General features: G+C 35.0%; 1 protein-coding gene across 3 annotated transcripts; it reads right to left on the bottom strand.

The window, feature by feature from the left end:
- Positions 1 to 186: 186 nt before the first annotated feature.
- Positions 187 to 23,424, bottom strand: LOC126971384 (uncharacterized). 3 transcript variants are annotated; one of them, XM_050817689.1, is made up of 8 exons: positions 23,280 to 23,424; positions 20,785 to 20,920; positions 17,094 to 17,257; positions 15,012 to 15,115; positions 13,595 to 13,743; positions 12,194 to 12,268; positions 5,938 to 6,053; positions 187 to 5,472 (listed from the first exon to the last, which is right to left on the bottom strand). In XM_050817689.1, exons 2-8 carry the CDS (start codon positions 20,912 to 20,914, stop codon positions 4,606 to 4,608), a joined length of 1,605 nt encoding a protein of 534 aa, XP_050673646.1. In that variant the 5' UTR covers positions 20,915 to 20,920; positions 23,280 to 23,424; the 3' UTR covers positions 187 to 4,605. The 3 variants fall into 3 exon arrangements, with proteins under 3 accessions (XP_050673646.1, XP_050673645.1, XP_050673647.1); XM_050817688.1 differs by having other exon boundaries at positions 23,181 to 23,397; XM_050817690.1 differs by having other exon boundaries at positions 17,094 to 17,230; positions 23,181 to 23,397.

Genomic DNA, 23,424 nt, shown 5'->3' with positions numbered 1-23,424 from the left:
ATACAGTGCCATATTCTTTTTACTAACAATTTAATACTTGGAAATACACCACAAATTTGTACATTTTAGCCAGCAAAAATCTTTGAGGTTTGTTGCCCATGTCATCAAAATTGTTTAATATCTACAACAATAACATAATATTGCAGTATATAATCATCGAAAATGTCCTAGTAGACTCCAAATACCCAATGCAAACAATTCTGTCAATCAACTGAGGTAAGGCGGGGTACTGAATCGTTCAAGCTAAAATCACACCATAACATCGCAAATAATCACTATTGGCTACTGTTAATATTTTTTGTATATTTGGTGTGTGCGTGTATGTGAAAGTGTTATATAATGCCCGCGCGTTGAGATAGTGACCGGGCGCCATCTTTAAGACACCAAGTACATGTAGACATCAAACATAAACAATCAGAAGTACCTAACGTTTGCTCAGTGGCGAATGGCTTGCTGACGTCACGCGGACTGTGTAAAGGTTTCATCCCGTTGCAATACGCGGTGTTTCCAATAATGATAAGTATTTAACATAGAACGTACAGCAGGCCAGCATTCTTCGTTTATGAGTGAAATACTATATAAAAAATAACAGCAGATTATTTTTAGTATGTATTTCTAATAGATACTTGTAATTTCGATATCTAACAAATCACAGTAAGAAAGCGATCGGGTGGTGTGTAATAGTGGCATCCCACTCCTGTCCATGCTAGTACCGATGAGCTGTGTTGTGAACCGGTACTCGTATTTAGGCATGTCAAACACGAAATCAGTTGCACGTGTTTTTGTGTTATCATAATTTTGCTGCTTAGTCAAATTTTGTGTTGTGCAATAAGTGGGTTAAAAAAGTTGGGAGTCAAAAAATTTTTTTTAAGTATTTGAGGCAAAACAATTCATATGCCTAAATCACATGTCTAGAGTTTAGTTAGAAAAAAAAAGTGGTGTAAATTTCTCAAGATATTAAGATCAGCATAACCATCAACCTATGTTACTAACTTTTCTGGAGCTCATATTCATTCACATACAATTTCTCTCAAAATAGCACATATCCAGAATAGCAGTCTGACATACCTCAATTAACATCAAAACTAACCGTATGTTCAGAGTCTAAGCAAATCAACACATCGAGATCAAATATATTCAAGAAATATTTCTCTTCTGATAAAACTATATAAATCTAAACGTTATTACATATAATTAAAAGAAGTAATATTACAATCAATTTGTGCTAAACATCAAGTATTGAGCTAATGTGGTCGCTTTACCAACCAACGATACAGTATATCTGACACTAGTTAATATATTTACAAATATATTTTATAATTAGTCTATTTTAATAGCTATTAAATACTAAAAAAAATTACATAAATTGTTGGCCCAAGAAAATGTAGTGAGTATCTGTACTGAAAACCTGGAGTCAATCAATTATCTGGAAAAATTGGATATTGTGGTAGAGATAAAGGATAGACGACCATGAGGTCAATCACAGACCAGCTGGTCCAACCAAATAGACCATAATAGGACTCAATATCTCGTATGACCTTCTACAAGCCACCTACAGCGATGTGGAGGCACTTGCTGAGATATTTTTTCTGCAGCAAAGGTAATAAAATACACAACATGTTAGGAATATTTCATATCGATACAAATTGTAGAAATCCACAAAGGATATATAGCACAAGACTTCCAGTTTATTATCAATCCTGAATAGATTAGCCAGGTTTTTTAGTTAGTCAAGACTTAATATTAATGAGGGAGAACAGGCATTATCCAATAAACAGAATTTATTCCAGAAGATTTATCAATACATGCAAAGACGTTCTATACACATATGATTTGCAGTCTGATAACTAAACAGCAAAAGTGTGCTTAAAGACAATGTAAGCACACTTTCCTCCTTATTCATATGTCAACTGTCAATGTCCGAATCAAACCTGAACAGAATAAATGTCTTACATTGCTGCTTATTGACAAATAACATTTTAAACCAGTGGAGTAAATGCGGCAATGTATTAGTAAAGCAGTTGAAGCTTATTATTATTTAATTTGTGGCATGTTCTATATTTTAGCTTTATTTTTATACGGCGTGATTTGTCCATATGTAGAGAACGTCATTACATGGTAAGTTAAATAGGAGCATTGCTGCAAAGTATTCATCAGAAAAACATAGTTACTAGATACAGATAATTAAATATAGTTTGAGGCACTTTATTCTAGGTATTATTAAACTTCAAGGTAATTTGTAGCATTGCTATTATTACAGTAAAAGCAAAAAAAAACCTTAAAGTTCTGCGGTCTGCTTTCTAGTTTTAGAAAATTATGTCACTATTAAGAGCAAAAATTTATATTGCCCCTTTTAGCACTAGACCAAAGAGCTAATGATAAATGCAATAATGGAGATAATATAAAACATAATTTTGCAAGGTCTTGATAGGAAATAGACAATTTTTTTTAATTAAATAATTCAATATTTAACATTGCGTTTACAAATTAGTTTTCCAGAAATAGTTAGAGCTAATCTTACTTACAGCAAGCGATATATTAATTTAGTATAAAAGTCGCATATGACTTAATGAATACTTCACTCACCAACTTTCTTTATGTGTTACAAATTCTAAATCTCATTATAAAATCTAATTAAATTACACTTAAATTTAAGTTACATCATAATCAATAAATGCACCATAACCTAGAGAATTTATCGATACATAATATGCAAATTTGGATGTAATTTATCGGCGGTAATGTGTATATATACAAGAATATTATACGGGGCTTTGATCTTGGATACTGGACCATAACAAACATCAACATAAAGAAGCCAGGTTGTATGTTATTTATAAAGCCTCTTGTATCACTACCATACATTGCATTGAAACATAATTTACTACACTAGCATGTGTTTCTGAGTTTTAAGAATAACAAAAATTTCGTTTCTTTTTCATTTGAATTTCTTTAAAACCCCAAAAGACTATTCTATCCAATATTTTTATGTACAGAATAACAATCAGAATTAACAGACAATCCTACGTACAGAGTATGTCTGGCTGAGGATGAAACAGTCACTCATGTGATCCTGGAATGTGCAGGCAAAAACCTTAGTGAATATGAGGTCTCTTCGAGAAGTCTGCAAACTCCCAAGAGTGTTCTGAAGTTTTAGACGGAGCTGGGCTGGTTGGAGCAACATGCCAACACTGCATGCAAAAAGGACCCATCTGGCGTTAAAAATTCATAAATTGCGTCACACTTAAAGGGCAGAGGGGGTTCTAAACAAATGTTACATTGTGCGGCAAGGAACTTGGTAGATGAACACATTTGTCATGTAAACTCATCCAAACAAATATTACTACCTACATTTATTATAAGGCTAAATGTAGGTTTAAGTTGTATGATAGTACTGACTCGCTGTCTGATCTATTGAAAAAAATGCGACATCACAGTAGAAGGGAGGTGGTGGGTTAAAAATCCATAAAACTAGTGTGACACAATTTATTATTATTATTTGTCATGATTAAATATGGCGCTGGGGTAAACCGCTTTAAATGGTCATCATACATGTATATAATAATACCTAGTCCGATATTCTGTACAGGAACCGAGACAAAATAATTGTAAATTTATAATATGTCATCTATATCACCCAGAATTGTTTAACAGTTAAACATTTTGTCATGATTATGTACGGGGCAACGGGAAACAGTTTTGCATGCATGCATAATTTATTCCTCATTATTTTTGAAGAACTCGAGTAAAAAAAAGTCAATTTGTTGTCTACTAGAATTGAGCAAAACTAATGGAATCTTAAAGAAAACTAAATCCAGTCTTAGATAAAATTAAAGAATAAAAGTATACTTATTTTTTTTATATAAATATCTGTTATATTCTAAATATAAAAAAAATAGACTAAAATCTGAATGTCAAACCATCATATAATTGGTGCAGTAGCATTGACATGGGGTTTTTCAATATGTTAAATAGTTGTGAATTACTGGTAATATTAATAAATAAATTGTGGTATTGAAAAATGTAATTGTACTGTTAAAAAACCGTACAGAGGTTTGGATGTAAGCAGCACCATGCAATATGATTTGCTGATGTTATATATTTTATTATATTTCAATATCTTAACTTCAGTTAGTTAGTATTTGGACATTGTCCCAGGAGTGACTGTGTATATATTTTTATAATTGACCCCCGCCCCAACATTGGTCCTTCGAGCCGGATGTAGTCGAAGTGGCAGGATCAGGATGATTGTGCAATATATTTTGTAACAATATTAACAATTAACTACAACAATAATGGATGATCAAATTATTAATAAAATTGTTGCCATAATTATAAATAATGATCAGTTATTATCAATAATAATCAGATTAATTACTTTTGCCGTAATATAATATATAAGAAATTTCGTTACTCCAAAAATCATATGAATTGTCAAAATCCATCTCGCCATTATGGCAATGGTACATGAAAATTTATTACAAATTTAACTAATCTTATGTTAAGCATCTTCCACAAGAATTTCTGACAAATTTATAAATAAAGTCACAACCCAAAGGGTCATCACATTAGCACTAATTATAAAATTTCTGAGTATCACTGACACTAACTGTTATAGTCCTTATCACAACGATCGTCATGATCCCAGTACTTTTGATTCCTCGGTACGTCTGAGACATGTCGTTTTGGTAGATTCTTCCCTTCAAAATCAGTTCTTGCCTTACCCGGTTTGGACTCACGTGAGGTTCTTGATGCTGAACGGAATTGTTCTTCTTCGTTGATGTTGTCATCAGAGGAATGTTTATTCCAATTGTTTTTTTTGCCTTCATCTTTCCGACAAGCCTTCTGCATTTCATTATGAACCTTTTCAGGCTGTGGAACACCTTCGTTTGGATAGTTGTAGCTCTGTATATAAGTACCATCGCCTTGCTGTAAATAGTTCGAGTAATTCTCTGTATAATTTACTGTGCTTTGAATATCTTGAACAAAGTTTGGTGGTGGAACAGCAGGATTGAAAACTGGTTCTTCCTCTTCCTGCCTCCAAGAGTTCAAATCGTACCGTTTACTCAAACTGCTCTTTGTGTTCCATGAATCATCTGTGTCTTGTCTTAACGTAGCTGCGCCTGCGCCTAATATTGGTCTTAATTTAGGTTTAGCATCATCATCTTGATTTAAGCTAATTTGAGACAAATTCTGCGAGATGTTTTCTGGTATTTCCTTATCGGGGCTTTTCCATGAGCCATATGACACCTCACTGAAACTCTCTTCATTAGACAGATCCAGGTGTGCAGCATAGAATTGTTGTAGTGTGTTTGGTAGTGGGAGGAATTTGTTAAGGCACAAGTCTGCAGACAGTAGCAGCCATATGATGCTTGGTTTCGGAGGTGAGAGTAACCGAAGACGAATAGCATTCGACAGTTCATCTAATTCCTGTGACAGTATAGAGAGGAGTTCACGTCCATTTTGCATTAGCTGAAAATTAACAAAAAAACCTTCATATATTACATTGTGACAAAATTGTATTAAAAACTGTGGCTTATATTTTCAAATGGGTGGTAGTTTTTGAGAATCAAAAAGTGATTTTGAATCCTTATCATTTCAACCGGATGACGTCCACTGCTGAACAAAGTCTGTCCTAAATATCTCCACGACGATCGGTCCTGCGCTGCCCTAATCCAACGTATTCCGGCGATCTTGACAGGTGATCAGTCTGTCTTGTGGGGATCTACCAACACTGCGCCTTCCTGTACATGGTCGCCATTCGAAGACATTACTGCCCCAACGGCCATCTGTCCGTCGATCTAAGTGCCCTGCCCACTGCCACTTCGGTTTCGCAACCATCTGGGCTATATCGGTGACTTTGGTTCTCCATTGCCTTCGTAGCAACCATGAACTTATAAGGCTCATTGTTAATTAAATATTTGAATAGCAACATACCTGTGTGGCCAGGCTCCTATGTGCTCTGACGTCATCGCTGGTCAACATAGCGCGCAGGTACTTCAGTAGCGGTGCGGCCAGAATATGCACTTTTTTGCCGTTGCACAATCTTGCCTCTGTAAAATAAAAAAAATTGTATTAAACAACGACACCGACAAGCTGATGAAGCCTTCGACTCAGTTAATTATAAAAATTACATTTACAAACAAAATTTTTTAACGATGCGAGACTCGAAGCCGCGACCTCTCGGGTACCGTCTGAGCGCTCTTACCATCCGGGCCAACCGTTCGAGTGACGCATGGTTCATAAATCTTGGTATGCCTTGTTCAACTCTCACGTTCAGGTGGCTAATACAATAAGGAAACACAATAATGCTTACACATTACTGCTTCACGGCAGAATAAGGAGCCGTTGTGGTACCCATAATCTAGCCGGCATCCTGTGCAAGCGAGCCTCCCACAGATAAATGTCCATATTCGATAGCCCATATCGCTATATAATATTCAAAATTAAACTCCAAAAAAGTAACTCAAAGGACAAAAAAAATGTTTGCTAAAATTACGAACTGACGGAAACATAAACGACAACCATTTCAGTGCGCTTCGTGAACGAGAACAATGACGTCATAGTTCATAACAACAACAAAACTACCGCAGAAGATTGCTTGAAAATTGATGTATGTCGCCATTGTTTTACTTAAAATTAACTCTGACCAATGGGGTCGCTTGTCACTGTACATATTTCCCAGGAGTTATTGTACTTTTTAGTAATTAATTTTAATTGTATATTGAAAAATATTGATGTACTCATAAGTCTAAACTGCGACGTGTAAAATCCCAAACACTAAGCCGTAAGGGCGGGCGTGTGCTGAGAAGTATCCGGATGCGAGTGAAACAAAACAAGCACATTAAGAGTTGAACCGGCGCTCTCTGATCGCGTGCGGCGCGCAGCTTTCTGTCATTTTGTCATTTTACGTATAGCAATAGATTGCTTATAATAAGGATGATTTGAGTGAATGCATCAGAAAGCTATTGAAACAAGCTATAAGACCATGTCAAATAAACCATCTTAAGAACAAAATAAGTAATAAATATAAAATAATAATCAGAACTTGGCGAGGGAGTACGGTGCCGTACGGCACTCTCAATTTTGGTGTATCTGAAAAATCTAGTGCCCTGAGGCACTGCTGATTTGAGAACGATAAAGAGCTCCGCGTAGATACTTACCAGTGGGAGGCTCCTTTGCACCGGATGCCGGCTAGATTATGGGTACCACAACGGCGCCTATTTCTGCCGTGAAGCAGTAATGTGTAAGCATTACTGTGTTTCGGTCTGAAGGGCGCCGTAGCTAGTGAAATTACTGGGCAAATGAGACTTAACATCGTAGTCTCAAGGTGACGAGCGCAATTGTGGTGCCGCTCAGAATTTTTGAGTTTTTCAAGAATCCTGAGCGGAACTGCATTGTAATGGGCAGGGCGTATCAATTACCATCAGCTGAACGTCCTGCTCGTCTCGTCCCTTATTATCATTTAAAAAAAAGATGCAACTACGCTACACATGTATAACTATACATATACTTCAGGTGCATTCTACAAACGACTACCAAATCTAAGCAGAATTAACACTTATGACAATATGATAAATAATAACATTTTCCACAAAATAACGCCTACAACATTTGTAAACTATTCGTATATTTACAGAAATTCTTAACTTGAAATTATAATTTCCTTGTACAGTTAGGATAAAAAGGTTCGTTACATTTTAAAGAAGAAAATATATTGACAATCAAAAGTCGAATGGTGAATGCCAAATAAATAACAACTACTTTATAAACATTATAAAATAATTATTATTACTAATTGTTGTAAGGTCTGACTATTAACATCATATTATTAATAGGACGTTAACATAATACTATGAATAATCAATTGTTTCGTCAATTGACATGCAAAATATGTTATTGAAAAGTCATTAGAAATTTCAAGGCACAGATGAAATTGTAGATATAATATCAAAACAAATTAAAGTTAATACAAATGATGATTAAATCAGATGAAAGTGTGGTTGAGGATGAGTGCGAAATGTCTAGGTTTGAAGAAATTTAGAATTAAAACTTATGTTTAATATTAATATTCACTATTTTAATATCGATTAATATTATTAGTTCCATAATTTGAAGAATCTGGCTTTAAAAATTATAATAAAAGTATTGGTTTATTTATTTATCTGCTGACTGTAGGCACAGTAGACATATGTACCAGTACGGAAACTCCCTACAAACGTTCGAAATGACACACTCACACAAACATGCGCATCAACGAGGCTCCTAAGCGTTTTTCGTGGTCAATATAAGTCGAGTGTCACGTTGTTATTTGTTTCCGCGAGCTTTTTAAAAATGCCAGCGTATTGCGTGGTATACGGCTATTTGAACTCGGCTTCATCAAAACTCCAGTTTTCGTTTTTTAAACTATATTGTAATATAGTATAATATAAGAATTATTTATTGTTATAATATTATTATTATAATCAGTAGGTATTCGAATTATAAGTCCGTGAGATCGATTATACCTAATAGATTCGTGAACATAATTCACAATTTACACTCAGATGGCGGCTGCAATATAAAATTATCATTTTTTTATGAGTGTGGTTTAAGGCGAGGTTTTCCCAACATTTTAGGTAAAAATTGCGCGAACGTTAGATTCGATAGGTACGCATGGACACGGGCGTCGGGCAAGACTGAGAACGAACCGAGCGATGCGGGTCAACGCGCGCCGACCCAGAATGAACCGCTTAATATTTTATAAAACTTACAGTTGTGCTAGAGTACGGAATTACTGTGATAATATTTTTTATGCGTTTTTGAAGTAAATCTTTTTTATCGACGTATGAGAGAAATGTTAGATTACGCGCAAAATTATGATTTCAACATTATGGATATCGTATCCGAGATTCTCGAAGGTGCAGAGAACTAATTTGGGATCAGTTTTGAAATCCAAGATGGCCGCCGCGCAAAATTATGATTTCAACAATATGGGTATCGTATCCGAGGTTCTCGAGGGTGCAGAGAACGAATTTGGGATCATTTTTGAAATCCAAGATGGCCGCCGCGCAAAATTATAATTTCAACAATATGGGTATCGTATCCGAGGTTCTCGAGGGTGCAGAGAACGATTGTGTGATCATTTTTGAAATCCAAGATGGCCGCCGCACTTAATTATGATTTCAGCAATTTGGATATCGTGTCCGAGGTTCCCGAGGGTGCAGAGAACGATTTTGGGATCATTTTTGTAATCCAAGATGGCCACCGCTCAAAATTCGTCCTCGACACCCTCGAGAACCTCGGATACGGTATCCATATTGCTGAAATCATAATTTTGTGCGGCGGCCATCTTTGAATTCAAAAATGATCACAGAATCGCTCTCTGCACCCTCGAGAACCTCGGACACGATATCCATATTGCTGAAATCATAATTTTGTGCGGCGGCCATCTTGGATTTCAAATATGATCACACAATCGTTCTCTGCACCCTCGAGAACCTCGGACACGATATCCATATTGCTGAAATCATAATTTTGTGCGGCGGCCATCTTGGATTTCAAATATGATCACACAATCGTTCTCTGCACCCTCGAGAACCTCGGACACGATATCCATATTGCTGAAATCATAATTATGAACGGCGGCCATCTTTGAATTCAAAAATGATCACAGAATCATTCTCTGCACCCTCGAGAACCTCGGACACGATATCTATATTGCTGAAATTATAATATTGTGCGGCGGCCATCTTGGATTTCAAATATGATCACACAATCGTTCTCTGCACCCTCGAGAACCTCGGACACGATATCCATATTGCTGAAATCATAATTATGAACGGCGGCCATCTTTGAATTCAAAAATGATCACAGAATCATTCTCTGCACCCTCGAGAACCTCGGACACGATATCTATATTGCTGAAATTATAATATTGTGCGGCGGCCATCTTGGATTTCAAATATGATCACACAATCGTTCTCTGCACCCTCGAGAACCTCGGACACGATATCCATATTGCTGAAATCATAATTTTGTGCGGCGGCCATATTGGATTTAAAAAATGATCACAAAATCGTTCTCTGCACCCTCGAGAACCTCGGACACGATATCCATATTGCTGAAATCATAATTTTGTGCGGCGGCCATATTGGATTTAAAAAATGATCACAAAATCGTTCTCTGCACCCTCGAGAACCTCGGACACGATATCCATATTGGTGAAATCATAATTTTGTGCTGCGGCCATCTTGGATTTCAAAAATGATCACAAAATCGTTCTCTGCACCCTCGAGAACCTCGGACACGATATCCATTATGCTGAAATCATAATTATGAGCGGCGGCCATCTTTGAATTCAAAAATGATCACAGAATCGTTCTCTGCGCCCTCGAGAACCTCGGACACGATATCCATATTGCTGAAATTATATTTTGTGCGGCGGCCATCTTGGATTTCAAAAATGATCACAAAATCGTTATCTGCACCCTCGAGAACCTCGGACACGATATCCATATTGCTGAAATCATAATTTTGTGCGGCGGTCACCTTGGATTTATCTAACTTCCCTAAAGTACATATATACAAAAATCCCGCGTGGCATAATATTCAAAATAATGTTACGTTAATTTTATTTTAGTACTTTCCGACTTACATTTACCTATATATTTCAACAAATACGCTGCCGCATCATCATTATTTTTTTACTATGATTCCCGCAGTGTACTTGTTTGCTAAAATCTTACGTAACGTGAGCCCGAGAGACACGAACACAGTACCTTCCTTGACAGTGGTCACGGGCGTATTGCTGGCTTGAGCGCGCATGCAACCAAGGCGTCGCGTTTGGTTTATTACGAAAAAAATTAATATAAAATAATTCACAAAGCGTATTGATAAATCCCACAGTGAAAACTTATAAATACTAATAAACTATCGAATAAAATAAGTTTTGAGTTTATAGCTATCATAGTTTTATGATAATATAAACAATTCAAATAAAAAAGACTATTTTTCAAAAAATAAATCTATCGAGATTTTTTTTCGTAATCGTGTTTTCGAAACAGCGATAATTTAGATAAAGAAATGAAGATAAACATGTCAAAAAATTGGAACCGTAGTTTTTGTAGAAGTATTTTAAGTAGATTTTTAAAAATGTTACTTTTTAGGACTATAGCGCCTTAATGGTTTTGTAGGATGTTTTGTATATTTATTTATTTTAGACAAAAATATTTACCTACATGTGTTTTGTCATGTTTTTCGTGAGTGTTGAAACCAATACCAGCTAGTGCTGTCAATATGAAAATTCAAGATGGCAGCTGCAAAAAATTATTAAGTTTTACGTCACGCGTGTCGTATTCATGGTTTTCGAGGGTGCTGAAATAGATAGTGGTGTCAGAATGTAAATCCAAGATGGTGGCTGCATGAAATTGACAATTTTTTTCGTCATGGGTGTCGTTTTCATAGTTTTTGAGGATGTTGAAACTAGTAGTGGTAGTCAAATTTGTGAATCCAAGTTTGCAAATGATTCTCGAGAGTGTTGAAGCCGATAATGCTGGACTTTTGAAATAAAACTGTGTGCTCACCGACACTCCCGAAAATCTCAAAGATGATACCCATATTGATTTTATTGAAAATGTCATATCCGCCATCTTGGATCTTGAAATGGGTGTCATATTTGTAATTGACACTCCCGAAAATCTCGAAAATGATACCCAATTTGATTTTATCGTAAAAGTCACATCCGCCATCTCAGATTAAAAAGAAATTATTTTCAACGAAAATTAAAAACTAACTTTAAATAAAAAATCACAAGAAAAACATTCTATAAAATGTTGTTTAAAAATATTACATAACAGTCATCATGTAGACTATAATATTGCATTATACACTGTATAGCTATCAAACATACACTATACATAAAAATCTTACGCTTTGTACTTTTTTACGCTCTGCAAAGCCCCATAAGGAACTTCGTTCCAAAACTCCCTTTTTTAAAGTCGGTTAGAAAAATTACCTGACAACCCTATTGCTTCAATGGATTGTGTGCACATGTAGGTAAGTATTTTATCAACAAGGCTTAGTTTCCATACTGAACCTACTGTGCCGTAGGTACACACACGTACACACATACAAATGCAAAAAAGTTTCGAAAATAATTTAGCTGTATGTACATATTTACAAAACTCTATTATCGTAATTATTATAAACTGACCTGCAAAATAATCTCCAATCAAGTTGGCAGCGTTTATCAGGTACACCGGATTAGCTCGCTCGAGTACTTCCAACTCTGCAAGAGAAAAGGTATTGAAATTTTTAAAGTCAAAGTAAAAAAAAATTATTCAATCAGGCTTAAACCAAGCGCTATTGAAGCGTCACTATAAATATTAATTTTAAATTACTGAATCTATCACGTGTTCGGAAAAAGTAGAGTGCGCGAGAAGAACATACGAGAAACTCGACGACTCTTTTCAAATCCATAGAGTATTTTACAATGACTGTATTATACAATACAAATTAGTTTGTAAGGTGATGTATCCAATATGTGAATCGTGTTCAAACTTAAGAGTTTATGTATAATGAGGGTCTAAAAACACGAGTGGCGTGGGTTGCGTCATCGCAATGAATGACGCCACAAGCGTTTTTTGACCGTCGCATAAAATAATTTTTCTACGACCATAACAAATGCCAGAAGTTTTCGAGCTTAAATGGGCGGCAAATATATTGTATACATACTTATCTCTGGTGAGTGGTTTCATTTTTCCCTTCAAGCAATGGCTAAGGCCCCATAAAGCCAACTCGGGAAAATTGAAAATTACAAAATATACCCAGCAGCATCTTGGCAAATTATATTAGCAAGTTTTTTTTCTTAAGCTAACATTAAAATGTTTATTTGTCTAATTATTTAAACAAGAAAATATTAAGTATGTAATATAGTATGAACCCACTACGAATTACATAACGTTTCTATCAACCTACCATACCTAACCTAGATTTATTTATCGGTGGCAACAAAACAACTGTGCTTTTATGGCGACATTATAGTACGGTAAGCAATGATTTTTTAGGCCGTAGAGAATTGGCTTTTTCAAAGAAATTTGAAAAACAAAATTTTATGAACGATGCGGGATTCGAACCCACGACCTCCGGCGTTCCGTGCCGGTGCTCTAACCAACTGATTATGGTTATGGCTTCATCTACAGGATCTACTTTACAGTTGATAACCTACTCAACCCCAATATTTTCATATTAGGAAATTGACTTGAGATGTCGCTCTTGTAAATCTAAAGCTACAACCTGAGTGTTGAACAAAGCAAACAGAATTTTATAGCGAGGCGGTACTCTAACGGTTAGCTCAGTTGGTTAGAGCACCGGCACGGAACGCCGGAGGTCGTGGGTTCGAATCCCGCATATTTCATAAAATTTTGTTTTTCAAATTTTATTTATGTATTAATCCTAGAAGTGAGGGTTATCACTTTAAAAACATAACATATTGTTTTTCAAAGACTCAATAAAGTATGTACATAAATTACTGATTGTGACTGTATAAATGACAGATAAAAGTAGAGTAGAAAAAATAAAATAAATACATAACATAAAATTGTCATACACTTACTTGAGAAAGTCCCCTGCATGATGTTGAGTAGCGACGTCCGTAGCATACCCTGTCTTTGTTGGCGGGTGAACGCCGCACCCACTGTGGCAAGCTTGCGTGACGTCACAGCGCTCTGCAGCGCCGCGCCGCGGAAACTAGCGAATGCTTGCCTGAAAGTTTGGAACTTAATTATATTTTCAAGTCAATTTTTATGGCAGCAGTAGACTTGGAGGATTATAAATATTTAATTCTCGAAGTCTGTGTCTCGGTCTCTAGAGAATACGAGCGTTGAGAAGTAAAATTCCCAACATAATGCTGACTAGATACCATTTTGGTTCTGTAATGTCCATAATATTGCTATTAGTTACAAAATTTCTGATTTTTGAACCAAATAAACCTTTTAATAATTAATTATTAGTAAAGTAGAAGTCGATCAAGACTCCCAATCGCCTAAAAGGTCTTAAAAAATGACCGAGCGAAGTTGTATATAAATAAAACATTCATTCAAATTAACACTTTATTTTGAGGCGGTAATGTTCAAAGTCTATGGTCAATTGTGTACCTCCGCTCATCAGAAGCTCAAACGCGACCACGTGGCAAAAACATTTTGTTTTAGTAATTGAAATAACATTATATAATAATATAATTAATCTGTGAACGGCTGGATCACTTGGAGTTGCGTAGAGACGTCGCTTCATTGTGTGTCTCCTACCGCATTTATCACGGGGAGTGTTACCGAAGAGCTGTTTAACCTGATTCCTGCCGCCAAATTCCACCTTCGCACGACACGCTACAAGTTAGGATATCATCCCCACCATCTGGATGTGTGGCGGTCCTCCACAGTGCGGTTTTCAAGGAGCTTTCTTCCACGTACTACAAAGCTGTGGAATGAGCTTCCTTGTGTGGTGTTGCCGGAACAATACGTAAGGCTTATGCCTTAAAAACCAGCAATGCTCCTGTGATTCCTCTGGTGTTGCAAGAGAATGTGGGCGGCGGTGATCACCTAACACCAGGTGACCCGTACGCTCGTTTGTCCTCTTATACCATAAAAAAAAATATTTAGCAAAATTATTAGAAACGTCAAGTAAGTTACACAATTTTAGTTAATTTTACCGGGGCACTCACCTTACCTTATACTCCATCCTTTTTACGTTTGGATGTGCTGTTATTTGAACAGTTTTTTACTGAACACTTTAGGCAGAGTTTTGCTTCAGACAATTTTTGAGGATGATGTGAGTCTGGTTGTTTCTTGTTGTACCTCAATTCCACTAATATGATACCTGTATACTAAGGTACATTCTGTATACGAAAGTACATGATATATACTAAAGTACAACTTGTATACTAAAGTACAACTTGTATACTAAAGTACATCTTGTACACTAAAGTACATCTTGTACACTAAAGTACATCCTGTATTATAGTAAAGTAAACTTACTGTAATCGGGTCTCATCGGGACACAGTTCTGTCACAGTGTTCTCAAACTGTCTCAACTTCCTGTTGAATTGAATACCATCTTCTCCAGGCGCAAATTGATCTAGCTGTAATTATTAAGATTTTTAAATAGAGAGAATAACAAAATGGCGGCAATATTAATTTGTAACCGAGTCGCTCCATTGTACTTCCATTGATGTATTAATTGCTAGTAAAAAAAAAGTGTGTACTATACTTTTATACGCACGCGAGATACTTCTTTGGCGTAACAAAATAAAAATCCTTAAAAAACATATATAACTTCCTCTTGCTATTTTACATTTTTAGAAAGAATAATATTGTTATAAAGGTATTAAATACAACCAATGAAAATATTATTATAACACATAAATTAGCTGAATTATGTACGTTTATTTTATAATATTTTATGCAGCAGTTGTATAAGGAGGATCAAGAAATGTGAGTGGTGTGGGTTGCTGTTGATTTTCATACAAATAGAAAAAAGTGATTTGTTTTTATTATTTAACATTTTACACATATTGAAATTTATTTATGTACATGTTGGTCAGTTCATGCTCAGTAGACATATGAGTTACAAGAGGTTTACGGTAGATGAAGTATGATACAAATGGTCTAGTTCACCAACTAACAGTCAGGGTGTCGAATATCGGTGGCGTTGCGCACGGGCATAGTAAAAATTCACTCTGATAAGTTTGCCCTACCGCACCGAAATAAGTATATCTTCAATAAAAAAAATATTAGGGCAGCAGTACATTGCATACAGTGTGTGAAGTTGTTTAGCTATAATTATAGTTTTTATAATATATTCTTGATAATGTTTTTTATGCTCATAAGCACACGAATTTTGTTAACACAAGGAACAAACAAAAATATTTTATGCCTACTACTCGGTTAAGTCGAGCTAGTAAGACTTTTATGGGGCGATGTTTATGCTTTAACAACAAGATCCCAGAAAATGTACAAGCAAATGTGTAACAAAATTCAAAATAATTGTTAAAAAACGTTTGTGTGAGATAGGTTATTATAACATAAATTATTTTCTCAATGATACCATAGACTGGGAATGAAGCGAATGCCCTCAGCCCAATTAATTATAAATGTTATTGTACGATATTACATATAAATTGTAAAAAAGTTAAAAAAAAGCCCAGATTATTTCTAAGTCTGAGGCATATTATATCAAATATTTGGTGGTTTTTGACGTTCAATTAGTGATTTAAATCATATTTTGAATAATAAATTTCAAGTTTAGAATTCCTGTAAATATATAAATACTATAAAAAGGTGCAAAAACGTCTCAAAAGTAATTTACCTCAGGGGATTTGGAGGCAACTACCCATGGACATCCGCAACAACAGGTTTCAAAAGATGCGTTGCCGGCCTTTAAGGTATGCTCTTTTCTTGAAGGTTCCTAAGTCGCATCAGTTCGGGAAAACAACTGCAGGTAATTGATTCCACAAAGTGGTTGTGCGAGGCAATAAATTTCTTGCTAATCGCGGGGTTATGGAATGCCAGACGTCAACATGGTGCGGTAGTTATTTTGCATTTTGACGTAATGTACTGTGGTGGAATACGGACGCTGGAATCAACCCGAACAGCTCCTCTAAGCAGTCCACGTGATAAGGCGGTAGAAGATGCAGAGAGAACCCACATCTCTACGCAATACCAAAGAATCAAGCCGATCGGAGATGACTTGATCGTTGATGATTCAAGCAGCTCTTCGTTGTATGCGGCAAATGGAAAAAGCTGGTACTGGGGAGAGCCCGCCCAAAGGTGAGAACATTTTTATTAAATATATAGCTGCAGGTGGTGGCTTTTAGTGAAGTACTGTTTTGCCTTACTGAGTACAACAAGCTCTTAAGAGGCCAGTTTGGCTTTCTCTTCCAAGTGACCACGGAACTGAACGTCGCTCAATATATCGACGCCAAGTATACCGGCTGTGGCAGTTAGAGTAGTGATCTCGAATCGAAGGGATACGACATAGGAAGACTTTTTAGTGGTGAACACACAAACTTGTGTCTCAAGATTGTACGTAGGTACGTAAATTAAATATTATGCTCTTACCAAGACCAGAAGCGGCGAGTATAGGTCATCAACGTACAACAGACTGTTCAATTCGTCATCATTATCATTATCTCTCACTCTCTCCTGCGTTACCTCTGTCTCTCTCAAGTCTGGGTTCATATCAACTTTTGTCGCGTCTGAAATAAGTGCCAGTTTTCGTTTAGCTGCAATTAAAATTATGAAGCGATGATATGTTAATATGAAATTAGTGAGTCGGAAATACGTGAAAAATATGGCATGATATATTAGATCATTTATACGTCTAGATAAACTATGACATCAGGTATATATGTATGTATTCTCTAGTATCTATGCTGTGACGGCTGTGAAAACGTCGAAAAGAAATGGAGGTTGACAGTTAACCTCTATTTTGAACAATGCACGCAAAGTAACACAAAATGACACACAAATCGCGAGTGTAAGGCGTAGCTTGTTACGCACACTAAAGTAATAAACCTGGCCTGTTGTCATCGGTTATCTAGGAGCAAGAGGCTCTATCTAGACGTATAGATGATCGAAGCATAATATAATATGTGCTACATTAAGTTGTTTTACAAACATTAGTTGGAGAAAAAGTATTTTCGCACATAGTAAGTATAATCTTGTAACGACATATCTTTGGCGGTATTATTTGTATCAGGCTGGTTTCCATGACATTAAAAAAGTTACACTAAAAGAAGAAACTACTTATAATATATATATTTACATAAAATGACGTTCTATACATATGGACATATCATTCGCAGTCTGATAACGGAACGGCAAAAGTGTGCTTAAAGACAATTTAAGCACACTTTTTCTCCTTAGTCGTGTGTCAACTGTGTGTCAATCAACAAGCCTAACTATGCTATAAAAAGTGCTTAAATAATACATTAACGACTAAAAAAAATATGGTGTTACTTATCATCTCTAAGGTTATTTGATTTAATATATAATTCATATGCAAAAAGCGCAAGTTATTAAATAAAACTAATATTATTTCATTAAATATGGTACAATTATTGATAAGTCTCCAGACAGAATGGGACAGATGAAAGGACACAGTCAGAAATGAATACAATAGAGTCGCTTTTTTTAACCGACTTCAAGGAGGGGGTTCTCACTTCTTCGGTATGATTTTTTTATGTTTGTTATCTCAGAACTTTCGACTGGGTGAACCGATTTTGATAATTCTTTTTTTTTAAGCAGGTGCTTCCCGTGTGGTTGGCTTAAATTTGCTATAAGTATGTGCGCAACAAATTTACGAATATCAATAATTCTTTTTTTATTGGAAAGGATATCCTTCAAAGGTAGTTTGGTGATAGTTTGGTTAGGTTCTGCTTATTGGATCCAGGACAAAGTAACGGAACTCTTCAACTCTTAGGAGTAAATTAATGATACTAGGCCGAATCTTTTTTATGCTATCCGGATATTTAGGTCACCTACCGTCACGTCGTTATGGTCAAGTAATTGTCCTAGTCAAATGATGATCAATGGAACTCCTAACGACTTACATTTTTATCAATTTCTTAATTGTCTATAATAAAATTGCAATGCACTTACGTTAATTGCTGCATTGCAAAATTTAGTAGATCTACACATATGTAGACAAAATATTTATTTGTGTAGTTCAGTTTCACTAAAAATATAAAAAAAAAAGAAAATTCAACAAATAAACAACCGACTTCAAAAACACTATTCCAAAACAATAGATATAATATGGACTAAAAAGTATAAAAATAATTGCGTATTTTTACACAAGCTTAATAATAAATCAAATTCTAATAACGATTATTGTTATTTTAGAGTCGGTGTCAGCCAAGGTAGGTGTGTAACTACATATATAGTTATAGGTGAGAGGCGAGAGCGAGGCCGCGGCGGGAGGACACCGATTCAAAAATAACAATAAGCTAATACTAGAATTAGATATAATAAAATATAGAGAATAGATTTATACTTTTTAGTGCATATTATATTCATTGTTTTGGAATAGTGTTTTTGAAGTCGGTTGTTTTATGGTTAAAATTTTTTAAAGACCTAGTGAACAATGATTATCAATATTGTATTTTGTGTAATGTGAACAGCTTACAAGAACGTGAACAATTACATACTAGTGCTATTTACACGTTATCACGGAAATATCGTTACCTAGTGATAATTGATACTTATTTACATCGCAAATATGTATAAGCTAATATTTTTCAGCTTTCCCGTTCACGATATAATGAAAAGAGAATTGGTGCCAGTTGGTAGCAAGAGAGAGATTTTACAAACCAAATAAACATATTTATATTTCACCACTAAGGATTTAAGTTTTTTGGATTTAAACACATTTAAAATTTGACTAAAGCTGTCGTACAAATATATGTTAAAGTCCGCTTACTCTACATATACCAAAAAGATACCCTGGAAAAGATATCTCAGTCTAAAAGACAAATGTTATTTAATTCAAGAAACTTAACATTTAAATAACCAGTTTAACTAATTATTTTATGTAAATAAAAATATTATATTTGAGTATTAGTTTCTCTCGAGGTTATATATGCAAATCCTTTTAGAACAGAAAGAAGTAACAAATGTAAACACAAGCCAATAAATAAACATACAAACTTTCCCCTTTATAATGTGAGTGTGATTTTTTATTAAAAACGTAAAAAACCTCCCACTGAACAGATATTGATCGGAAGATAAGGATAGACTGACGAACCCTCTTTTTCGTCTGGGTTAAAAAAAATACCTAACTGCTACTCCACTGATGTCACTGTCCAAATCGGGTTCTAAATTTTAAATACGCAGCTGAAACTGAAAAAGTGTTTACATTTCTGCCTATTGACCAATAATATTTTGAAAAACTGAAGTTAACGCAGAAATATATAGACATCGCTGTCTAAGGTTATTATGGTGTCATTTGTGGCATGTGCCATTTCTCGGCTTTGATTTTGTATGAGGTGCATTGTCTATATGTATAGAACGTCATTGTATATACCTTATAATATATATATTACAGCGAAATGTTCTTTTCAGCTATTCTTCATTGTTTATCTTTGTGTAAAAATGAGTGAATCTAATGGAGAGATTCGATACGTTTTAAAATTTTATTACAAAAATAAGAAAAATTCAACGCAAGCAATACGTACAATAAACTACTAGAATCTGAGTCAGCTATTAAAAGGTCGTCAAAAAATATCAGAACGTCGTTGTATATACGGATACATAAACATAAACGGCTAACAGAGGCTCGGACGCGAGCACGAGGCAAGAACATTTTGTTAAAGCTATTGAAATGTAATTATGTCGCAAAATGATTAAAATCGTTAAGTCTTAATGTTTTAAAGTTAGTTAAGTTAACTCTGTCATTTGCGTGTCGTTGTATTCAAAGCGCGGACGAAACACAACTCTACGAAAACTTTGTCTAATAAATGCATATACACAGTTTTGCTTCAGACAAATTTTTGATTGTGATTCTAGTTACTTATTGTACATCAATGAACGCAAGCCGCGAAATATGTGAGGTATGTTAATATGAAATGTCTTTTGATATTATATCAGTGCAGATTTTTGATGAGAAGTCCTAAAACTTCTACAGCAACACAATTATGTCAACTCTTTGGATCTCATTTATTATGTAATAATATCCCAATATTCCAATTTCAAATATTTTTTTCGGGGTTAATGTTATATTACAATAATGGAATGAGGTGAGTACACATACCTGTGGAACGGGGACTTAATTCAGCCAGTGTTCGAACAGCATTCAACTCATCTGTATCAACATCTCCTGGTCGAGTCTCCCTTGCATGATGCCTGCCAGAGTAACCTCGCCCACGGCCCGCAAAAGACATTCTTGCCTGAAATGGAAAAAAAAATTCTATAAATGAGAATTGATGTCCAGCCATAACATATACAGGTGACCTGATAAATGTAGAGGGGAACCATTGCACAGATCTGCAAAATTGGTCTGTCTGGAAGATTTTGTTTGTATAGGACACAGGGGGTGTTTAGTAAATGTTTTCATACAACTTATTTTTCATATTCTTATCTTTTTATGCCTATTCAGTAAAATGTCAGGAACCATCTTGTTCAAAGACAGCCTTAACAGCACTAGCCATGTCAAGGTGACAAATAAATAATTAAATGTGGACACAAATACATGCATTTAAAGTCACTTCCTTTTATGTGGGATTACAGATTCATGAAGAATTTCAAGTTAAGACAACAGATTCAAATTTGAGTTGCATTTTTTTTATGACAATAACAAACAAGACAAGCAGGATGTTCAGCTGATGGTAATTGATACACCCTGCCCATTACAAGGCATAGGATTCATGAAAAACCCTAAATACAATGAGAGTACAAAATACTAATACAAAAAAAGAAAGCACTTTCACAGGCACTACAATTGCGCTCTTCACCTTGAGAGTGTGTGTGGAATGATGGATCTACTGTACTCAATACTCATGTTTTAATTTACATTTACTTTTTTTAAAGTTTTGTGAAAGGCATTGTCTATTTGAGGTTTGAGTATTTTTGTTGCATCATTTCACATACATTGTACCTGAAATCCCCATTTTTCTATATGGTGTGGGCTTGAGAGTGGCAGAGGATTGATGCCTTGGAGATATGGTGCTGGAGGTGTGTGTTAACCTTGGACGGCCAAGCGAACAAATGTGTTGATCCTCTCACAGCTCAAGATAAAAACCCTCTGTCCATGATATGCCAGTAACAAATTCTTTACTATTTTGGCCATTTGGGGTAATGAGACCCTGGAGTAATTAATTGTATTTGGGAACACAAATGGGAAGCAAGCCCGAGGCAGATGTCCTAGTAGATGGACTGTACAAATAAAAACTCCAGATCCCCAAGGTTTAGCTTTGTTGTCAGTGTGGCACTCCAAGTGTGGACCACTTGTTGATGACCATGATCCTTAGTCATGAGCGAAAGACTAGAGAGACTGAGTAACTGAAATGATTTGTAAAAAGATGAAACGTCTTCCACTTCTTCTCATTAAACCCTTTCCAAAGTGGAAGTAAATATAAAAAGAAAACTTTTGACATTCATACCTAAGTGTCATTTCCTTGACCTCCATGAATAAGGAGATTTTGATTTTATGGTGAATCAGTTTTGATAGCCGCTTAGTTATATGTAGTAATGACAGTTAATATTATTTAGTACTATTGTAAATTTATACCAAACAAGGAAAGTTATAATAGGTTGTTCTTATTGTAATAAAGATAATTATTATGTGACAGTTAAAAGAGATGATTAATGCAGATATAGAACAGTGACAAAAATGTGTTTGATACTACATTATTATGTTATTTGTGGCTGTATTTTGAATATATGGTGGGTGAGTAGACATGTAATAATAATTATGTATTGTATTTATACCTAGCTACAATAATATTTAAAAAAATATCCCTTAAATCAATATGTGTCTCTCCTAAACATCAAGTTCTAAGTTATCTTGTAAATTAAGTGACATAGTACTAGATTCTATATTCATATCTGGAGATAACAATATTTGCCCGTACCTTTGTGTTTTCATTCATAGGATTTCTTTAATGACCACTGAAGAAAAATTAAACTATCCTCTACTTTAAGTTGGACGAAACTGCACTCAGTGTTCAAATTTTATTATAAATAGTTGAATTGTTTTAGGAGTTTATTGAGGACAGACAAACACAAAATCTTTATATATACTAGACCGAACTTGTGTATTTACTTACAGATATTATCACATAAATAACCTTAATTCACTTTTCCCATGACATTTGCTCTAAGGAATAAACATGAAATATTTACGGCAAAATACTATGTACTTAGGCCTAACACAAGATATTTTCGTGCTATTTGTATTATCATAGAATATATCAACTGAACAATGTTGTTTTATTTGTAATAATTCTGTATCACGAACACAGGGAAAGACAAACAACTGCAAATGACCCGTGTAAAGTGTATTCCGAAAGTGACAAGCCACAAAATACGTCACTGACTCCACAACGAAACTAAACATATAATTTTTATCCACTAAATCTTAATAAAAGATACATATTTTATTCATATGTGTTATATTTGTGTTTTGTTGATATTAGAACAAGTATTTACCGGTACTTATCGCCGAATGATGCTGCTCGATATATTTACGACGCAAATAAGAATATACAGCAAATACACCAAATAATTATTAATTACAGTTACACTTACACAATTGAATTTCAAATCAAGTATTATTTATTTTTATGTTTCGTGGAACGATAGAACACTGCTCTTGTCAAGCATTTCATTTCACGGTTCAGCTTTCGTAAATTCTATTCATAATGGCGCTGCCATAGAGTTTGCTCCTTGTCTT

This window comes from Leptidea sinapis, chromosome 23 (assembly GCF_905404315.1).
Source record: "Leptidea sinapis chromosome 23, ilLepSina1.1, whole genome shotgun sequence".
Classification (NCBI taxonomy): domain Eukaryota; kingdom Metazoa; phylum Arthropoda; class Insecta; order Lepidoptera; family Pieridae; genus Leptidea; species Leptidea sinapis.
The sequence above is the reverse complement of the archived record's forward strand: the minus strand, read 5'-3'. Positions and strand labels throughout refer to the sequence as shown.

Excerpts from the sequence above, each read along its gene's own strand:
- LOC126971384 (XM_050817689.1), bottom strand. The coding sequence starts at position 20,914 with ATGTCTTTTGCGGGCCGTGGGCGAGGTTACTCTGGCAGGCATCATGCA. Across the intron at positions 12,269-13,594 it reads CATGCAGGGGACTTTCTCAA|AGTTGGAAGTACTCGAGCGA; the intron begins GTAAGTGTATGA and ends TTTCTCTTGCAG. Across the intron at positions 6,054-12,193 it reads GATTGGAGATTATTTTGCAG|AGGCAAGATTGTGCAACGGC; the intron begins GTCAGTTTATAA and ends TTTATTTTACAG.